The sequence below is a fragment of the Vulpes vulpes genome, chromosome 5 (genome assembly GCF_048418805.1).
Source record: "Vulpes vulpes isolate BD-2025 chromosome 5, VulVul3, whole genome shotgun sequence".
Classification (NCBI taxonomy): Eukaryota; Metazoa; Chordata; class Mammalia; order Carnivora; family Canidae; genus Vulpes; species Vulpes vulpes.
In genome coordinates, this window is record NC_132784.1 from 38,793,784 (window position 1) to 38,813,099 (window position 19,316).

The 19,316-nt window shown below is 40.5% G+C and overlaps 1 protein-coding gene across 50 annotated transcripts in view; it reads right to left on the reverse strand.

The window, feature by feature from the left end:
* TCF4 (transcription factor 4) overlaps positions 1-19,316 on the reverse strand; it is a 354,790-nt gene that overhangs the window by 91,533 nt on the left and 243,941 nt on the right. For 4 of the 50 annotated variants that reach the window (XM_072757939.1, XM_072757937.1, XM_072757938.1 and 1 more), the window contains exon 1: positions 1,973-2,287. The exons of the other annotated variants lie outside the window; for them this stretch is intronic. In XM_072757939.1, coding sequence (XP_072614040.1) covers positions 1,973-2,041 — 69 coding nt within the window. In that variant the 5' untranslated portion in view covers positions 2,042-2,287. Of the gene's footprint in view, positions 1-1,972; positions 2,288-19,316 lie in introns of those variants that run through there. 50 annotated transcript variants of the gene reach the window in all.

A 19,316-nucleotide genomic window follows, 5' to 3' on the forward strand; every position in this document is an offset into this window, starting at 1 on the left:
AAATCACATCACTGGTAATTCCTAAAGATAAAAACCACAGAAATGTATATTCACTGTAATTCTCTTTCACTGCATAAGGGTCATATAGTCCCTGAATCTATTTTATTGCTCCTGAGACACTTTTTCCTACTAACTCTGATAGCATCATTCACAAAATTTCCATTACAAGCGCTTTGAAAATTAAAGGTACTGGCTAAATATGTGTGGGAATGTCCAAAAGATAATAGGCAAAAAGTCTTAAGAACTATACGTGAATAACTACCAATTGCAAATTAGGCACTTGTTTAAAAAAAGGAAGTTACATAATCCTAATATTTATGTTTACAAATTTAGCCACTTTACTGGATCAGCTCACAACATAAGACATTTGTTTTAAAATTATATTTCCCTTAACACACTTAACTGTTCCTCTAATTACACACTATGTTCTCTTTAAAAAAAAAAAAAAGATAAAAACTGGATACTTTTTATAAACTTTCGACAATTCACTCACACTTTTAAGTAAACGGGAGATTAAAGTAAATGATACTATTTCAGCAGTGGCCCATTCATAAAAGTGGTTTCTTGAATAAAATCATAAATCTCCCCAAGCCATACTTGCACCCCGAAACCCTGGTGTACGTGTGTGCATTCCAGTATATGCTCAGCTAGATATAACCATTATGCATACACCGGGAAGTATATAGACTCCTGCCTACACCACCACATACACATGTTTTAATTCGTTTGCGCCAATTGCTACAGCTGAATTGGGCCTTCGTGAAAGCTCTGATCGGTCCCTTTTGGCCCAACTATCACACCCTGATTAAGATCAATCCAAATGGAAGTTCAAAGTACAGACACAGCAAGCAGTTTGTAAACGGCTGCTTTTCACTGCCCCCCCCATCTTCTTTTTCTATTTTAAAATAATAAATGTCTGTCCCTCCACCCCCCCACCAACAAATCTTCCAGAGAGAGCCCCACATACCGATCTGAAAATACTGAAATCCTTTTCCTTCAGAGGACCCAGCCGAAGGGGGGGAAAAAAAAAATAAACCTCCAGATGGCAAGTATAAACCTTCTGCTGGGGTTATGCACAAAATACCAGACACATTTTTTTTTTTTTTTAAATAAAGCGTTTCTGTCGAAGGGGGGAAAATTCAGCAAAGAAGCCACACAACACAAATAAGTTACAACAATATTGTTATATGCATGAGTGGGTCCCTGGTTTTCTTACTTTTTTGGGGGGGGGTGGGGTGGGGTGGGGTGGGAAGGGGGAGTTGTTTTACTTTCCCTTTTTGGTTAAAAAAAATAACGATAACAAACTTCTATCATCTCCTTCTTCATTAGACGTCTCACTCCTCTGTCTTGGCTCTTTTTTTTTATTTTTATTTTTTAACCTTTCAGATGCTCTCCAGTTCACTTTAGCTTCCAACTCAGACTAGATATCAAAAAAAAAAAAAAAAAAAAAAAAGCAACAACAACAAAACAAAACCTCAGTCCAGGGAGAAAGTTACCCCCTCTTTTTCCTCCCAGCCTAAGCTGGAGAGGAGGGTGGGGGGGGGGTGGTCTCTCAATTCTGCTCATGTCTGCTTTTCCTTTGCAAAAAAAAAAAGAAAAAAAAAAAAAGAAAAAGAAAGAGAAAAAAAACAGTCACTTGGAAGGAAGGCACAAGAATTCCCCAAAAGTCTTTTTGCCCCCTGTCTCCCCTGCCTCCCCCCTCCCACCCCTGCATCTCTGCACCTTCCTTGCAACTTCACCTGGCTGCAAACTTTGGCTCTGGGATGCAGCCCCTGGAAGCTCTGGAAGCCACCTCTGTTTCTGCTCCGGGGGTGGAGGGGGTAAGGGGTGCGGGGGGGGGTGGGGGGACAATTGCAAAAGAAGAAGGGCAGCAGGGCGGCGGCGGCCCGGCCCGGCCGGAGCGCGCACGCGGCCCCGGGGATGCTCGGCCCGCGGGCGCCCGGCCCCGGCCCCGCCGCCCGCGCCCGCTTACCGCTTTCCCATTATAGTAGTACATCAAAGAGTTGCCGCCCATGCCCGGGATTGTGTATGCGCAGTACATGGTCGCCGAGCCTCTCTCCTCCGGACCACGCTAACAACTTTTATTTCAAACTCGCTGTCCCTTTTTTTCACAACAATTCCTTCAGTTGCATTTTCCCATCTGGCCGGGCCAAGCGTGGTGAATATGCAAAGCAGGAAGAGACCATTCCCGGCGGGCGGGGGGGGCCGCGGCGCTGCTGTCAGACGCTCGGGCGCGCGGCGGGCCCGGAGGGCGGCCCGGAGGCGGCGGCAGCGGCGGCGGCGGGGGCGGGGGCGCGGCGGGGGCGCGGCGGGGGCGCGGCGGGCCCGGAGGGCGGCCTGGAGGCGGCGGCGGGGCTCGGGCCGGGGCGCGGCGGCGCCGCTTAACTTCTCCGGGAAGGACGACGCCGCTGCCCCGGGCTTCGGCCGCCTCCACTCCCCCTGCTCTTCTTTGCTCTCGCTCCGCTTTTCTTTTCTTTTTTCTTTCTTTTTCTTTTCTTTTCTTCCTTCCTTCCTTCTTTCCTTCTTTCTCTCCTTCTTTCCTTCCCTTCCTTCTTCCTTCCTTTCCTTCCTTCTCTCCTTTCCTTCCTTTTCTTTCCTTCCTTCCTTCTTTCTTCCCTTCTTTCCTTCCTCCCTTCTTTCCTCCTTTCCTTCCTTTTCTTTCCTTCCTTCCTTCTTTCTTCCCTTCTTTCCTTCTCTCCTTTCCTTCCCTCTTTCCTTCCCTTCCTTCCCTTCTTTCCTTTCCTTCCTTCCTTCCCTTCCTCCCTTCTTTCCTTCCCTTCCCTCTTTCTTCCCTTCCTTCCTCCTTTTTCTTCCTTCTTTCCCTCTTTCTTTCTTCTTTCTCTCTGTCTCTCCCCCTTTTTTTTTGTCCTAGGCACCCCTTTTCTTCTCTAAAAATTTCCACTCAACTGCCTTAGGGTAAAAGTGGAACAGGGTCCATTATTGAGCAGAATACAAATGCAGTTAATTGACTCCCCCTCTCTCTCTCTCTCCCTCTCTTTCTTTTTTGTTTTAATTTGATTAAAAAGCGAGTGGCAGGAAGGGAATCGTATGATGCACATCTAATAACTCTGCCATCTGTCTCTGCTGCTGGCTAGCTCCCAGCATTGTACGCAGCTGCCTGAGAACTCGACTCGGGGAAAGGGGAGGGAAAGGGGAGAGAGGGGAGGAAAAAGAAGAAGAAGAAGAAAAAAAAAAAAAAAAAAAAAAACCCAAACCGACCCACCGCGTCTCCGACCTCGCTCGGGAGGAGAGAGGGGGCAGTGTTTTCTGGCTGCTCGGTCAACAACCTACAAAGCGGGGTCGCGGGGCTGAAACAGAGTCACGGCGCGGCCCCGACCCCGGGCACCCCACCCCGGGGCCTGCACCCCACCCCCGACCCCGCGCACCCCCGATCCCGGGGCCTGCACCCCACCCCGGGGCCTGCACCCCACCCCCGACCCCGCGCACCCCCGATCCCGGGGCCTGCAAACCCCCCCGACCCCGGGCACCCCACCCCGGGGCCTGCACCCCCCATCCCGGGGCCTGCACTCCCCACCCCGGGGCCTGCACCCCCCGACCCCGGGACCTGCACCCCCCGACCCCGGGGCCTGCACTCCCCACCCCGGGGCCTGCACCCCCCGACCCCGGGACCTGCACCCCCCGACCCCGGGACCTGCACTCCCCACCCCGGGGCCTGCACCCCCCGACCCCGGGACCTGCACCCCCCATCCCGGGGCCTGCACCCCCCGACCCCGGGACCTGCACCCCCCATCCCGGGGCCTGCACCCCCCGACCCCGGGACCTGCACCCCCGACCCCGGGGCCTGAACCCCCCACGACCCCGGGCACCCCATCCCGGGGCCCGCGCACCCCCGACCTCGGGGCCTGCACCCCCATCCCGGGGCCTGTACCCCCCACCCCGGGGCCCGCACCCCCCTCTGACCCCGGGCACCCCATCCCGGGCCCCCCCGACCCCGCCCCCCCCCCCCCCCCACGGCCGCCTTCTCCGCCTGCAGCCGCTGCTGTCGGGTGCCTCGGGCTCCCCCAGCACGCACCCACCCACCCACCTAACGCTATTTGTTTGCGGGGCTCCGCAGCCGGACTTTACTGATACATCCGAACCTCCGAACGACTTACAGCTGTTCAGTCCCTAAAAAGAGGCACCTCTGACACCCCATTTTTCAGAATTCTGCATCCTCCAAGTAGCCCCATTTCTGCATGAATATTTTCACAAACGTTCCACGTCTGTACGCTTCTGGCTAAACTTTAAGCGATTGAAGGAGGCGGAAAAATCTTCCTCCACCTTTTTAGGGATCACAATTGAACAATAGCATCTTTCTAAATCACGACGTTTCTAACAAGCAAGGCTATATATTTATTTGTTTTCTTTTTAAATAGCATATCATCCAACAAAAAAAAGAAGGGGGGGGGGGGAAGGAACCAAAAAAAAAAAAAAAAAGAGGAAAGGAAAGAAAGAAAGGGGAGGAGGAGGGGGGAGAGGAGACGGGCAGACTTGAGCTTGCCAAATTCAGAGCATCCCAGGAAAGGAGGGCCTCTGGGAATTGATCCCAAATGAAACTAAATCATTTGCATATGCCGAAGCAAATGCCACCCGAGCATACATCTATTCTCAAGAATCAACTTTAATAATTCAAAGCACCTATTTCCTTACAATTCAACATGGTAACAAAAACACATACAGTATTCATAAACAAGGAGGGCCCGAGCTGTCCCTTCTGAAAGAGGAAAGGCTTGGCTTCATGGTGGAAAGTTTCTCCCACACTCTAAAATAAACACACACACACACACACACACACACACACACACACACACCCCGCACATACACACATATAGTGAAGGCCCAGAGGTTTGTCTAACTCACTTGCTCTGCATTTATTCCAAGGGTCCCCAGAGGTTTGTGTAAACAGTACTTGAATTATAATCACACATTTCATTCAAATTTCATGCTTTGAGGATTTTTTCCTCATTAGAACAGTTAGTTGTCAATCTGACAGGATCACATTTGTAACCTTTAAACCACCCTCAGTGTTTCATACATAAGGCCAGGGTCCTCACCTACTAAAGGGAAATATGTAAAAACCAGGACTTAAAAAAAAAAAGAGAGGCTGCAATCTAAAGAGAGAGAAGTTGAGGGTTTTATTGTGGTTGCTCCTTTGTTGTTTCTTAAGGAAACCCCTTATCCAGAAGGCTGTTTGGAGAGCCTGTCTAACTTTATCATCCTAGATGGACCTCTAGGAAGATTTTTGAACCATTTTGATAAAGAACCATTCTGCTTCATCTACAATTAAGTGCCTTATCTTATATATTTTGCAGACATACAAGTGCCTTTCTTTAATCATGTAAGTATAAATACAATTCTCATTAATGAGCTACAATTATTATTTTAAATATTGACGCTCTCATTGCTTTTAAATGTATTGTTAACGCGTGCGTGAATAAATATTTTTAATCTGATAAGGTGAAAGAGATTTCTAAACTCTGACAAATCAGCACATGGGACTCAAAAAAATTAAAACGGTACTAGAACGTTAAGCTCCTGGGCTTCATTAACTAATGAAAAAGAGCCTGAAATTCCAAAAGTACAAATTCGCAATGATTAATAAAGATACCCTCCTCTGAAAGGTGATCTACGCATTATAACCACTGAGACACGGAACGTATCATCATCCACCGGGGTTCAGGTTTTGGTTTGCTGACCTTGGAGTACATTTCAATCACAGAACTCAAGTCAGTGGCTTGTCAACTGAGACATTTCTGCGAATTCAGACTTTGAAGTTTCCTTTGTGACAGAAATATCACCCATGATAAATTTTTAGTGTGATGCGTGGGGAGTTAGCACAGAAGTAGAAGAACAACCGAAGCTATATGCATGAATCCATGTGTTTCATAATAATTTTAAAAGAAGTCTTAATTACAGCAGCCAATTTTCAAGGGCCCCCAACCTGGTCTGTTTGTTTCACCAGTGAATAATTGGGCAAGTTACCTAATAGGCAAAGAGTCCCTTGTTAGCACCAAAATGATAGGGAATGGAAGTTAGCCACACAACACAGGAAGCCACCGCTCTGTCCGTGGTGGTCAGCTGAACACCCCAGGGAGACACGAAGGGGTGGGCAGCGTGGTCAGGTGTACTCTCCGCCGCTCTCGGGAAAGACAAATCTTAAAAATCTTACAAAATCAGTAAGACCATCGCGTAGAAGGACAGACTGCTGAAGTACGTCCGCATCATTCTTAACTTCTTCTGTAATTCGAAGTTCTTTTGTCATTTTCCAAAAAAGTCCTTGACAGGTACATTTGAGGTGAGGGGAAAACTGGGGACACATACCTACAGCTGTCATGAGAAATCTGGGGGCTCTCTGACCTGATATCCCCAATGCATGTATCACCTACAAGGTGGACATTTACAAAAAAACAAAACAAAACCCACAAACCTCAATGAATGAATGCATGAATGAAAGAGTGAATGGCCACATTAAAGAACAAGTCGATAATCAAATTCTACACAACCTGAGCGAAGAGCCTTGGATTTTTGTATTCATTCAATCATCTCACAATTATTCAACAGCGATTTTCGACTTTGTTTTGAGCCCCATTGGGGAACTTGCAGAGGATCCAGAGACATGTACCAACACTCTTCCTAATCTCAGACACCTGACCATACGGCCGAGGGGATGGGACCTGTGCCCTCGAGTAAAATGGGAAAATATGACCAATGACTAATGTGAAGTAGGGACAATCATACAAGTATTAAACAGAAAACAAAATTATCACACAGTAAGGAACTAAACTATTCCCTCCCAATCCCAGATCTCATTAAAGTAAATTCTACCCCCTTTTTTCTGAATAATGACTGTATTATGCAATTACTGAAAAGTCCAAATAAATAATAAACACACCACACATGCACATGCAACATCACTACCCTGTACATCATCCAGAACAAGGCAAGTGCCAGTAAATGAGCTGAATGAATGGAGGAATGAATGATGGTCACATGAAGGGGGAGAGTCATCTTCCACGCCCCGTATAATTTGGTAGTTCCGAAACAGCTCCAGGTTTCTATTGAAGTCGCTGAACACCTATGGTTTTTTCATACAACTCTTGCTTACTTCTACAATGTTGTTGTTCCTTTATGCCCAGCATAGCTGAATTTAGCTAAACATCATACCCCAAGGAAAATCATCTATAGGATTATGTGACATAAAGGGAACAAGCACACCTATAAATGAAATAACCACCTTAAGTAAATATCTATCCCGTCAAAAATTTTGATAATAAAACAGTTAGCTAATCCATGCATAGTGATATACAATTTAAAGAACACACAATTGCCTACACTAAATCTTCATAACCAGTACTCTGTGCCAGGTATTGTCATTCCTACTTTAAAGATAGAGAGTTAAGGTGCAAAGGACCTTCAATGAAATTTCATGGACCACAAAGCTACTAAGAAAGTGGGATCAGAATGTGGACCGACAACATAAAATCCCAAGGGCTTAAATGTGAGGGTCAGACATAGGTGTCTGAGAATAACAACCTGGCTCCTTGATGGCAGTGTGATGGTAGCCAAATCACATCTCAGGTCTGAGTTTTAGTGCCCTCATTTTCACGCAAGCACTTCTTCTGAGGCCTAAGTGAGAGGACACCTAGCTCAGCACATCAGCGACATGTTAGAAATGAGAGTGTTTTTCCTCGTCCCTTCCCTGCTACTTCCTCCAGGCAAGAGTGCCTTAGCAAAAACGGTGGCAAAATGATCTCCAACCAAAACAGACTTAGGTAACACAAGTCTACTAAAGTGGAAAAAAAGATTTAAAAATACAGAGCCATGCTAAACTCTTCACTGTTAAGCAACGATATCAAATTACACAGCTTTTTGGAGTCCTCACCGCTCCTGACATGAGAAGCATGTATGTACCGTTAGATACTGGAAGATATATTTCTATTGATGCGTTAGTATCGAAATCTGTTCTCGTATTTAAACATAAATGAACGGCAACATTTGCCAAGTCAGGGAACAGAGGTTATCTAAGCTACTCTTATTCACTGAAAAAGGAGGTATTACTGAGTTTAATTTACCCAGATGTTAAGCAATTGGATTTTTCTGCTCTCCAGTAGGAGTCGCTATAAACAAGAAATTTAATTCGTAAAGTAAATTAATGGTGGCGTTTAGTTAGCAAATGCATATACACGGATTGTTAATTTTAATACATTTTCATAAATGATGATAGCTTATACCTAAGGAAGGTTGATGTTTAAGATCCACCTTAAACTGCAATGACAAAAATCCTTAGTAGGTATGAGTACAACTTTCATAGAAGACTTAATTATCCAAAGGAGGATGCGGACACACAGCCACACATATGCAGTTGAAAAGAATTTTTCCTGATATCCGTGACTTGACACAGCCTTGCAATCTTGTAGTAAATACCAACAAACTTCCTGTATGCACATGCCTATATTTCTTTGTATTGGGGTCATTCGAAGGTAAAATAACTATGTTTTCTTAGTAAGCAAGTAAGCTTTTTACTTAAAAAAAAAAAAAAAAAGATTTTCCTCAACTGGAATCCTAATTACCTTAAACTATTTCCAAAATACACATTCATCTGGGGGAAATACTTCTCTCAGATAAATATACTTGTCAGATGAATATAAAAATATTTATCTGAAGTAAATCCATATGACATGAAGAACAGAGATGAAGCACAAACCAGCTCTATCTTCTCAGTGCCATAAACTTATTCTCATGGCACCATTTAGATATTATCAGGTACAACAGTTTTAAGTATTTGTACGGTTCAAACATAGACAAGTTTAGTTTGGATGATACTTTTATCACAGAAAAGTATCAAATTATCAGCTGAGACTGTGAAATCTAATTTCTATTTGTGACTTTATCAGTGACTTTGTATTGTTATCTTGAATTGGATACTTTATATGGCTTGGGTTCATATGCAGACATCCAAATGGTTTATCACATGATCAAATATTTATTTTCTCCCTGGCTGGTCAGATAGCTTGTAGTCTACTGATTATAATGTAATTCACATTGATTACGAAGGTAAGCAAAGTGGGTTATTTATTTATTTATTTTTTTAACCAGACTTTCTACCTTTCTGTGGCAGTATTTCCCTTCAGAAGAAAGAGGAGATTTTCTTATTTTGCTTTATATGGTATCATAAAAGCTCACGCAGACATAACATTTTGTTCTGGTGACATACAGTAGCATGCAAAATAAATGCAAAACCAAATCTTGTATCCAGTTGGATCTGCTTAGACTATTTTCCCATTTCTCCACATATTTTCCTGTTTCTGTGGTAAAGAATACAATGAGTATGTCATTACCCACATGGACATCACATCTATGAAAATCAGCAAAGCCGAAGAGTAGAAGATGGTATTAGCCTGCAGACTGGGGAAGATGTATGTAATGGCATGTGTGATATGGTGAAGTGAAATAGCACAAGTTACAAGCCTAGCATATAGATCTTTGGGTTTAGTTACAATGGAAACTGCATGCTTGACTCTCAACTGAAGCTCACCTCTTCCTTCCTCAATTTCATGCAAAGACCCATAATTGCAAAAGTCATAAATCCATTCTACCAAATCTCTGAAATATTAAATTAGAAAAAAAGACAGAACAAGTGATATTTCTGACGACTAAAGGAGATGTTTTAGTGAAGGGAAAAAAATTTCATTATGCTCCTTATTTTTCTCCAAGACATCAATCTCTTTCCCCTGGGATAACTGGAATGTTCTTTGAAAAAAAAAAAAATTTCCTTTACCCTAACCCACTGTAATCCATAGCCAGTCTCCAAGTTTGATACAAAAACAAACCATTTCTATTTTGGTGCAATGAGGAAGCATCGCCCTGGACAATATAAAAACAGAGACGGAGGAAGTTGACTCAGATTGCTGCACTTCCCAGATGAAGGGACCTAGCAGGCTTACCACAATCACCTGAATCAGATGAAATAAGACGCAACTGTTTTTTCCGTCAAATTGATGCACGTGTAAAAATGAATTCCCAAAAAGTTAAAGGGGGAAATCCTGGGTATGTTTGTTTGTCTGGATGAAGGATTCCATTTGAGAAACTTTTGACAAAATGGACTGATGAAACAGATTGGAATCTGGGCACAGGATGTACACAATTTTTGAAAATTTGTGAATAAATACTGGGCTTCCCAATGCATTGCTCAATGATCAGAGGGAAATGTGATATCACAATGAAAACCATTTTCATTCTAAATAGAATAATTGTCTAGGGTCTGTCAACCCTCTTTGGGGTGGAAATTCTCACAATTTCCTGAGGTCCTAACTGTTGATTACATTTAATTGTTTGACATCGTCCAACAAGTAGAACAACGAATTGCTGGGCAGAGAACAAACAATTTTCAAATACTTTAATGGCTACCCCTGATAAACACTCGAAATAAAAAAAGAGTAGGTAAAGAGAATGAAGAAAAAAAATAAGTTTTAAAATGGAAGTGAATAACCATGCAAGAATTAGCATCCTATGCATATCCATTACTGAAATGCCTATTTGAAATGCCTGTTTTATGAAGGTTCTGCCCAAAATATCGTTTTGTGTAACTGGAAACCAGCCACTTTAGGCAAAAATTAAGGGTATTTCAAGGAGAAAGGAGGAGCAGATTTAAGTTTCCTCAAGGTCAATCCAGAGCCTAAAGCTTAAGTCCATTTCCTGACCTAAATGTTGTGTTCTTTAACTCAAAATGACCTTGAATTTTAGCTACTTAGTTTTAAAGAATAAATGACCTCTTCGTTCTGTTAATCATAAGCACTTAGACATCCACCCCACACGTAAACACAGAGATGACCATGAAGAGACAAATGAGACAAGTTTTGTATCCTCATCCATTAAAAGAGAAGAGCTTGTAGCAAATCTCATGAGCTAGCCAAAAGACATTTTCAAAGAAGTTTTAAAAGGGATAAGATCCAACTAAACACAATTTTGGGCTTCTACTAAATAAAATGGAAATAAATTCATAAGCTCTACTTGATACCAGCAGCATTAAAATTAGAATTGTTTGGCAAAAGTTGGATATTGACAAATTTTGGCTTCTAATATAGGCCAACAGAATCAGGAATAGACGAGGACTTCCCCAAAGTCATATGGCCGTAATGGTCTTATTTCCACTCATTCACGGTTGAGTAAAAACTGATTTAAAAGGATGTCTTTATAATCATAACTAGAATTATTGTTAACAGTGCTAACTTGCCAAATCACGGTGCCTACAAACCAGAGGAATGAACGTTGCCTCTATTTGCGTCCCAAAATGTCTGTCAGCATTTTGTCTTTTTTGAACACGATCATCAAATGCGTTCTGAACCTAAAACAATTTAAATCCTGCTTAATGAGTCAAAATTCCAAACAGGTCAACTCTCCCGTCCTTATCTCGAGTTAGAGCTTTCCTTTACTGCAGAATGTGACATGCTCTCTAACATCTGTTCAGAGCCTGCAAGCAACGTTCTGCATGTGGCTTGAGCACCTACCTACTTAGTGTCACCGTATGAGAAATGCGTTTTGTGCAAGGGGAAGGTACAAAAAACACAATAAACATGAGTTCTTCAAACCATACCCATTTTGCACGTGGGCTGTGTCCTTCCAACTTGCTAAAGCAGTGTTGATCTTTGATCATTTTCTCATACTTCTTGTAATAAAAATAGGTACACTTAAAATAAAATTATCATGGGGGCGCCTGGGTGGCTCAGTTGGTTGGGAGGCCAGCTCTTGGTTTTGGCTCAGGTCATGACCTCAGGGTCCTGGGATCTAGCCCTGCACTGGGCTCTGCTGTTCAGTGGGGAGTCTGCTGCTCTCCCACTGCCCCTCCCTCTACTCGTGCGTGTGAAGATGTGCACGTGTTCTCCCTCAAATAAATAAAGCTTTAAAAAATAAATTAAAATAAAATTATTGTGTGCATAAGGCTTTTTCAGAGTTAAGCATTTCTGTATTGAGTCATTATTAGTACAAGTATTAGACTAGTGACTGTATTTCATAAGTAATTGTTAAACATGGAAAAGTAAAAAAGAAATTAAATCTTTTTTTTTTTTTTTTTTTTTTTTACTGACTTTTAAAAGAGCTAGTTTCTGATTCTCCAACCAAGTACGGGAGGGAGGAGACCTCCATCCCCATCACCTGTTCCCTTCTACTCATTAAAGAAAGCAGTATAATGTGGAGGCCAGAAACCATGATGCTGAGTTGAGTTCTGGCTTAATTTCTATCCAGCTCTCTAAGCCTGAGCGAGTTCTGGCTTTATCTAAATCTCAGTTTCTTTATAAATAAATATGTTTCAAATAAATAACTGTTAAATTGTGATCATGACAGGGTTTTTTTCCCCCCAAGTTTGAAATTCTGAGATTTATGGTTTTATTATAATGAGGTATCTCTGGACAATCAATCTCTGAAAATATGAAAACAACCAAAAATTGTTTCTGCAGTTAAACAAGCCAAAGCTCAACTGTCGGGAAAAGATGCACAGAAGCTGCTAGACAGAAGCTCACTTCCATATCTGTGGCCTCTGTCTTAATATGCCGGATCTGCAACTCTCAGAAAGAGAAATGACATCAAGCTCTGCAGTCACTTCCAGATAAGGATCATTCTAGATCCTCTGGATTCTCCAGCAAAGTTTAATGCCATAAATTGCTGCTAAATAAATCATGCACCTACTTTATTGCTCCCAAATACTATAAATTTATAAAGAGTAGAGATCAAGATTTAACTTTCTCTGCCCCACCCTCTGACCACGTAATATGCACGTGGCAAGAGCTTAATCCCATTTTATTCATTGAGTGAATGGGGAACAAAAAGAGATTTATTTCCTTCCATTCCCCAACGACAGAAATCATCAAGTCCAGAAGTGTCAGAAAAACACATTATGGTCAGCCCCTAAGTTCAATTTCAGAATAAGTCAAGCCTTCATAAAATGGAAAAAATGAGCACATGATTAGACGAACATTTTCAAATAGAGCTACACCCACTTTATATTGATAAAACACAGGCATAATACAGAGTTATGATAAATTGTTCTCCTGAGTTTTTAAATTTTCTAATGGTTATTTTTTATTTCATGAGCCTGGCCTTTCCCTTACCTGGTTCATAAGTGGCTGCAGATTAGGGATGGACCACATTTTATTTGCTGGGTTGGCAGAGAGCATATTCATTTACACATACACTTCACAGAAGGGGGCTTGGAGGATCTAATTTATCTTCCTTTCTTCTGTATAGAGCGGCTATTTTCTCAATGGAATAATTAATAGTGCCAACAATATGCCAAAGATATAAAAATGGATACATGCAAGCATTGTCACTTTTGAGAGGTGATACTGTTGTGCTACTTAGTATGTGTGATGCAGACTCCTGTTTGTTTTATGTATTCTTTAATTTTTCTTGGTAAGTCCACCCTACTTATTGAATCTATATTCTGCTCTAAAAGTTCAATTTTATAAATATTTTCTTAAAGGGACGACAGATTCTCCTACGGCTAGACACTATTTCCTGATGACGTGGAGGAAAACAAAACAAAGAAGCAGGTGCTTTCATGTCATTTCCACATATTTAACTTGTTTTCTTTTGTCTTTTCCAACACGTTCCATGTAACTTGATTTTAGGCACTACAGAAACAAACAAAAAAAACTTTCAAGAAAAAAAAAAAAGAAGTCACTTTGTCTCACTGCTAACAAAAATATGCCAATGACAAGAAACTCACCGACAGTTATGGCAAATCTTGTGGTTGGTTCTATCTGTCTATTATACATATATTGTTATCATGGGCTGTGGAATTACATCCATTGTTGGACTCTGAAGAGTCACAGTCCATGTGTGTATTAGTCCACAAGTGGATCACAATGGTGTTGGGACCCTAGGAAACACTGTGAACTTTTGCTTAGGGAATATAGTCAATGATAGTGTAGCAGCCTTGTATGGTGACAGATGGTAGCTATACTTGTGGTGAGCACAGCACAACATAAAAAGATGTTGAATCCCTGTGTTGTACACCTGAAACTAATGTAACAATGTGTGTCAACTAGGCTAAAAAAAAATTTTTTTTTAAATGAATTCCTGTTTCAACAACTACTAGCAGCCTTATAAATCCTCCCAATGGGAGGAACTCTGGTCCACTGCTGGGCACCTTCCAGGGATACTGGCACTTAGTAGATGTGCAATAAATATTTGCTGATTTTTTTTTTTTTTGGATACTTAAGCCTTTATGCTGACTCAGTACCAACTGGGGTAGAGACAATATATGATCATCAGTCACTTCCCACAACTTCTGCCTGAACTCAGTGAACCTTTGGGGAGTGATAGACCCTCTTTGACAATATGATAGAAATTATACTCTCTGTCTCCAGTTACCTCTATGATTTACATTTTTGATGACTGAAATTTTGTTGACTAGAATTCTGTGAGAAAGGCAGTAGCATTTTGTAAAGACTGGTTTGTAATACACTTGAGATCTGGATAAGCAGATCACTTTTTATGAGATAGAAGTAAGGCATCAGGTGTACCTAAAGTTTACCATAGGTAAACTTTATATATACAAACAATTAATACAGTTTCCATATTCTTAACTAAGAAGAAATTTAGTCTGAACACATATACTAACATAAGTTATCATTCTTGTCATTTGTACCATCTTTAAAAAAGTTTCTTAACTTATTGATACCATCATAGACACCTGGTAGCAATGCAATAGTTAAAGATCTATCTGGGTATCCTTTAAAATTCAATTTTCAGATGTTTGTAAGGAAACAGCCAGATTCTTAGATTTGCTATGCAGAGTTGTCTGTAGAGATGCAAATTTCATTTCTCTCTTTATATTTTTTCTTTCTAAAAAATTTTTTTAAAACTGCTAAGTCATTTTGAATCATACACTGCATGAAAATAGACTGTCTTAATACTGGAGATGGTTCATCTTTATTGTCTAGGGTCCTCCCCCTCCCCCAATATGCAAAAATAAAACAATCTCTCAGCTCACCTCCACATCTCCATATACCTTAACTTTTTTTTTTTGAATGAAGTACAGGTGCTTCATTTTAAATGTGGTTCCATTCCATTTAAAACCAAAAATCCTGGTAAGTGACTACAATGCTTAACATGTTGGCATTCACGGCGCTTGCACCGTGTAGGCAAATTTGGGCCAGGCCACCCCTACTGTGTAATACATTTAATCTGGGCTCTGTAATCTCAACTGTGATTATCCTCTTTGTTGTTTTCAAGGCTGCAAGTTCCCAGCAAAGTTGGAAGGCCGACTGAGCTTTATTTTCCAGCGAATATTGTTTTTGCTCTGTTGCTGAGTTGGAAGCACAGCTGTGCAAAGTAGTTTCAAGGAACCAAGGGATGGTCACAGAATAACCAGCTCACAACTTCGCCCTGAGTTCACAAACTGTGGGCTATGTAATAATTACATGAGCAAGTCCACTGCCACCACCACTTGCATGACTTTTAGGCTAAATCTGTGTCAAGTAGTATTGATTTATGTTCATCTCAGGGGTATGTTTTTCCCCTGATTTTGTCCAACTTACAGAGCAATGGACAGGAATGGGACCTAATTTCATTTTCCATACAGTGACTAGCATGTTATTTGTGCTTTATGACTGGAATGGAAATAGTAGGAACAGAACCTAAACTGCTAATTTAAGTAGAACCATAATGTTATCCTTAAAAAAAAAAAAACTTTATTTGGTAAAACATCATTCATAACAGTAAAAGCAACAAAACATCCTAAGCCATACTCTATATACTTCAAAATACCGCAAAATAATTTTCATTAATAACAAGTTTAAGTCTTATATTCATAATTAACTCTTCAAGGTTAAATTACTATTTAGGTACCTTTGGATGCATTATCATAGGAGAAAAGGATCTGCCAACATTTCTAAACAAGATCTCCAATTACACAGTTCCAAGATAAACAAAATGGACTTTAAAGTATTAAAAACTATGGGCCACAACACCAGCTTGGAAAAGAAAGTCCTTTCAGAAGAAAAGGAAATAGTATAAACTTTGAGCTCTTCTAAACAAGCTTTCAATGGAAGAAGGAGATAGTGACTTTACCTTTCTAGAAGTAAGAGCAGATACTTCAAAATAGTAATTCAAATAATAAGTGATACTAGTAATTCGAGTTTTACAGTGGAATAATAAATTATGACCAGACTAACTTGGGACTAAAATTATTAATTGTTCAAAATAACTCACACTTCCTATTCTAGAAAATATCTTCTTAATCTTGACCTAGAGAAAAGTCACTATCTAGTAATATCTTTCTTCAGTGGCTCAGAGGCACTCAATTTCCATTGTCAAAGATACCCATTTAAGTGGGTAATATCCAAACATATACTGATGCGTTATTCAGATCTTACTTTTCAAGTGGAGGGGCAAGAGAAACTGGTACTGTATTTGAAATTTAATTACAAAAATCAATTCTCAGGAATTAAAGAGAATGCTCCAGAAGCAGGCTGAGGACAAGATTTGGCCACTGAATGCTGTGTGAAGAAGCTCTTGCTGAAACACAAGAACAGAATAAGCACATCCGAGCTGAGAGTGTGCCGGTCACAATCCTGGGACTTACACCCAGGGAAACCTGTCCTTAATTTATCCCACCGTGTGTAGATTTGGCAAGGATCTCCAAACATCATTTACATACCATATGCCCTGAATTACCTAGGCACAATGGCTGTGGACAAATATGATGTTTCGGGTGTGACTGCTTCCTTTTTTAAGTTCTGCAGCTTTCACTTAATTTTTCCCATTGCCACATAATTTAATGCAATATTGCGTGTTGCAAAAGAATGTTTTGCTAAATCAATAAATAGTTCACTGTGCCTTGTGATTAGAAGAAGACAACTCTGAGGTGGGTGAGCAGGAGGTATTATTTCTCCCATGTAAGAACCAAATAGGGAAATCAGCTCTTTATGCTTTGGACTCATTTTAACCTTTGTCTCCTTAATGAGCACATAAATGCCAAGACATTCAGCAACAAAATAGAAATCAGATATTCTGGCTCCTAGGGAACATACAAAATTGGTCAGTAGGTTTTCATGTTTAAAAGGGATTCCTGAAAATAGACTCTATCTATATTTGTTCCTCTTAGTAATAAAAGGCATTATAATTGTCCTGTGCCTTGGTTTCCCCTCTTCCCTCAATAATGGTATTAATACAAATTCAGTATTATTTGTCCAAATCTCAAGCTAAATTTAAGGTCAGACTGAAAAAATGTGTACCTAAACCAAAAAGATCAATAACCTAAAAAAGGCTTGGAACAGAATTACGTACATATTTTTTGTTGTGTACTATAAATTTGACTGTATAAACTTCCAATTAAAAATGACATTCACACCATCATTTTTGATAGAATTTTGCACAGTAGGAATACTCATTAATGCAGGGTAATACAGTGTGATAAGCAGCTTAGACATCAAAATAGTAAAAAAAAAAAAAATGCCAGTTGGTCTACTCTGTACATGAGTAAAATAAAACTTAGAAAAATTAAATACCTGAGGAATTAATTAAAAAGAACACTTATTGGAATACATATATATTTTTAACTCTGTCAAAGCAAGAACATCCGTTCTCTGGTCAGTTTCTGTAGGATCTCAGTCCTAATAAAAAAATAAAATAAAATAAACCCATCCTATATTTGATGATAAAATATTAAATGCATTGCCATATTCAAAATGGAATAAAATACAATTTAAATGATTTTACTTATCCTCCAACTGCCCTTCCAAAAATTGTGTGTGTGTGTGTGTGTGTGTGTGTATGTGTGTGGCATGTGTGTTTGCCATTTAATACGAAGCACCTCAGATATGTGAGTTCTTTTCACCATTGATAAAAGAGAAATAAAAGCCCAACAGCTAAGTGTGTGAACATGGGTCATTTCTTCATCTTTAACTGGAAAACACGAAGTGATCATATATAATTCTCAACTGTTCGTTAAGGTAATTGGCAAATGAGGTGCGTCCATACATTAGCAGAGAAATACGTAAAGGGCAATGCAGTAATTTCAGAATATTATCAAATAATTTGCTTTCTTTAGGGGGCAAGAAAAGAAAGAAGCTACCACTTGAAGACCAGCAGTGAAAGGGTTAACAGACATATGCTGTATAATTAGGAGATGCATTAATGATTATGAATAGTAAATGATTTGGTGCAAAGAAAAAATTTTAGTCAAAGGGACATGTACCTATCTTACATGTTTATTAGTAACTGTATATAACTAGAGAATTCTGCTATTAAGAATCTTGCATTATTGGTGTAAATACTTCCAAGGGTACATCAAATTGTAATCTTTCATACGACATCCATCAAACCAGGCTGGAGATTTTGACAAACATTAAACACAGTAAGGAGGCAATTATGTATGCATGATTTAATCTGCAACTAATTAATATGCAAATTTATTCATATGTTAGTTACTAAATTAAAAATGCAAAGAAGCCCTTATGGTGATTCTCGAAATTTTGCACAAACAGAACATTTAAAATGTAAGAAAAATGAAGTTTTTTAGAAACCTATAACACACTTTTAGTGTCTCTAGAACCTGTTGCATTAAGAAGACTCAAAAATATGTGTTTAAATACTAGATAATAATTTAAAAGGTGTGCTAATTTTATGTGAGAATGTGGGAACAGAAAGGTTAATCAGAATTCTCTCGAACTCTTAAGAGATACACTCTAATTACCAGACAAATGGTATTCTATTTCTAAGCTTCCTTCCCTGCTTTTAGGCTTGTCAGAAGTTGGTCATCTTACTGATATCTTGCACAAATGCTTAGGGGAAATAAATAGTATTTGAAAGCAACCAGAGACACTGAAAATTCTAGGGGAACTTTGAGACCATTTGGTGTTCACTACACATACAATTCACTCCTCAAGATGGCAACTCGCTCTTTTCGCCTTTGGGGAACAGCTCTTTGCAAACAGAGAAATGGGAGGCAATTCTAGAGGGAGGCTAGAAATTCTCCCAAACTCTCTTCCAAACGGATCTTCAAAGAAAATAACGCGACTAACACAAGAGCAACAACCTCCCCAAAAAGCAGAAGGTGATTTCATCCGAATTCAATCTGGCTATTTCAGCCTCGCATTTTCCAGACAGTCCCAAACTGATTTGAATCTCTGATGGGCGATGAGGGATGTGCACTAGTGATAATTTAAAAATATCTCTGGGTGTCTGCATACAAGGGAGTATCCAGTCAAGTGCATATATTATCCTTTGGCTCTGCTGCCTCCTGCCAGAGTCTGGCTTCCCGGGGACCTCCTAGGGACCAGCAGCAAGGGTGTGTGTGCGTGGATCCCCCCTCCTCT